At 38.3% G+C, this 1,893-nt stretch overlaps 1 protein-coding gene across 1 annotated transcript; it reads right to left on the bottom strand.

The window, feature by feature from the left end:
* Positions 1-336: 336 nt before the first annotated feature.
* Positions 337-1,547, bottom strand: LOC131155605 (LOB domain-containing protein 29-like). Its single transcript, XM_058108852.1, has 2 exons — positions 1,212-1,547; positions 337-1,031 (listed from the first exon to the last, which is right to left on the bottom strand). Exons 1-2 carry the CDS (start codon positions 1,488-1,490, stop codon positions 618-620), a joined length of 693 nt encoding a protein of 230 aa, XP_057964835.1. The 5' UTR covers positions 1,491-1,547; the 3' UTR covers positions 337-617.
* Positions 1,548-1,893: the final 346 nt, after the last annotated feature.

Genomic DNA, 1,893 nt, shown 5'->3' with positions numbered 1-1,893 from the left:
TCAATGGAATAAAATCTGCAGTTTTTGTTTTTTTTTGTAAAGCTCAATTTAAGGACCTAATAGCCATGTCTTATTAGGTCAACTAATTCAATAAATGAAGCTCGATTAAATCAATAAAAGAAACTATAATTAACTCAAACAAAATCATGTTTGAATTAATTATCTTAACTCCAAAATCCATTGGAGCAAACGTCTAGATGAGTAGCCAAGGCAAGTAATTAGGTCAAAGGAGGCAAAGCATGTAGAAGAAGCAAACTAGAAGTCTTGTTTTTCCCGAGTCAAAAAGCTCAAGCAAATTAGGTATTGACAAGCCAGTTTGATAAAGCAAACTAAAAGTTAAGCTCAAACAGAACAAGATATATTCTCAAGAGTTTAGTCAGATAATTACACTGTTATTCTACTCATTGCAACTGGTTACATAATATTTAAGATTGCAATGATTAAGACCAACATAAGGTTTCTGAGGTGGCTGCTATGAACATTTCTACGGTTTATGGCTTATTTATGCTAGAAAAAACTGCATGTTCAAATGCGTGCAAGAGCAATTCAAAATTGATAAAATTCATCTTCATGGGTTGTGCGCATTCATGGCCATGATTTGAATATTTTCCCACGAATTAATGCCGAGCGTAGCCAAACGCCACAGACTGAAGGTCATCAGTATCGTCTTGGTATGCCCATTTTTCGTTTTTCATTTGTGCATCGAGAGAAACCGTGGGAGTAGAAATCTCTTTGAAGCTAGCAAATGGGACATTTTGTTCTGCCATGATTGAATTTTCGTAATTCCCCATGGAGTTTGGATCCAAGAACCCATTCTCGCAATATTGCATCATTTGGGAGGTGCAGAAGTTTGGATTGAATTGCGGTATGGTGTTCATATTTTCCAGCTGAAACCAACTTTGCACATCTTGGGGGTAAGAAGGAGGTTTTCCACATAATCTCTCGTTAGGGTTTGCAGCAGCAGGACTATTGACGAAGCTTTGGGCTGCTTGCTCCTTGAGAGAAGCTAGCTGCGCCTGTAGATTGACAACCTGCACAATTTAAAGCCAAACTCAGCCTTGAGATGGACAATTCACAGAAACTAGGGTTAATTCGTTTTTTTCTAGAAAAACTGCGTGTGCGTGTATGTGTATGTGTGTGTGTGTGTGTGTGTGTGAGAGAGAGAGAGAGAGAGAGAGAGAGAGAGAGAGAGAGAGAGATGAGCACTAAACCTGCTGTTGAAGGGCAAAAATATGTGAAACACAGCCATAAATGGGATCTTGAAGCCGAGCTTGAGCCTCGTATGAGATCGTGACCGCAGCCTCGCAACGATCGCTAACTGGGAGGTGAGAAAGGAGTTTGGAGACATTGCTTGCACCAAAAACCTTATGAATGGCTGCAAAATGAGTAGCACCCTGTTCATGGCAGAAGTAAGGTGCAAAAACACAGCCTCTCACACATTTTCTTCTCAAGAACTTGCAGGCTCCACAGGGAGAACCTGAACCTGTCATCTCGATCTTCTGGGGCTTTGGTATAAACGTGTTTTTTTCTTTTCTTTTTTTCCTTTTGCTGGCAGCTTTGTGCAAGCATATCACCATTTTTATAAGCACCAGAGAGGAGGAGGTGCATCATATAATAATGAATTCTTAATTGTAGTTTGTTCCATTTTGTTCCCTTTATGGGCTACATATTTAAATATTTTTACTGTAAAATGACATCTTTAATCTCTCCGTCCTTAATTTTTATGCTCTCAGTTGAGATTCCATTCAACATCCTTAAATGACAAAAACCAAACCCATTTGTGTTTGCTTGATGATTGGTTTGGATTTTACTCATTTTTGAACTTGTTGATCTTGTGTATTAATTACTTATAATTTAGATCTTTGAACCTTCTTATTCACTCTAATTTTCGAA

This window comes from Malania oleifera, chromosome 5 (genome assembly GCF_029873635.1).
Source record: "Malania oleifera isolate guangnan ecotype guangnan chromosome 5, ASM2987363v1, whole genome shotgun sequence".
In the NCBI taxonomy this organism is placed as follows: Eukaryota; Viridiplantae; Streptophyta; class Magnoliopsida; order Santalales; family Ximeniaceae; genus Malania; species Malania oleifera.
The sequence above is the reverse complement of the archived record's forward strand: the minus strand, read 5'-3'. Positions and strand labels throughout refer to the sequence as shown.

Coding starts and splice junctions, on each gene's coding strand:
- LOC131155605 (XM_058108852.1), bottom strand. CDS start 1,490: ATGACAGGTTCAGGTTCTCCCTGTGGAGCCTGCAAGTTCTTGAGAAGA. Junction 1,032..1,211: donor TTTTTGCCCTTCAACAGCAG/GTTTAGTGCTCA, acceptor TAAATTGTGCAG/GTTGTCAATCTACAGGCGCA.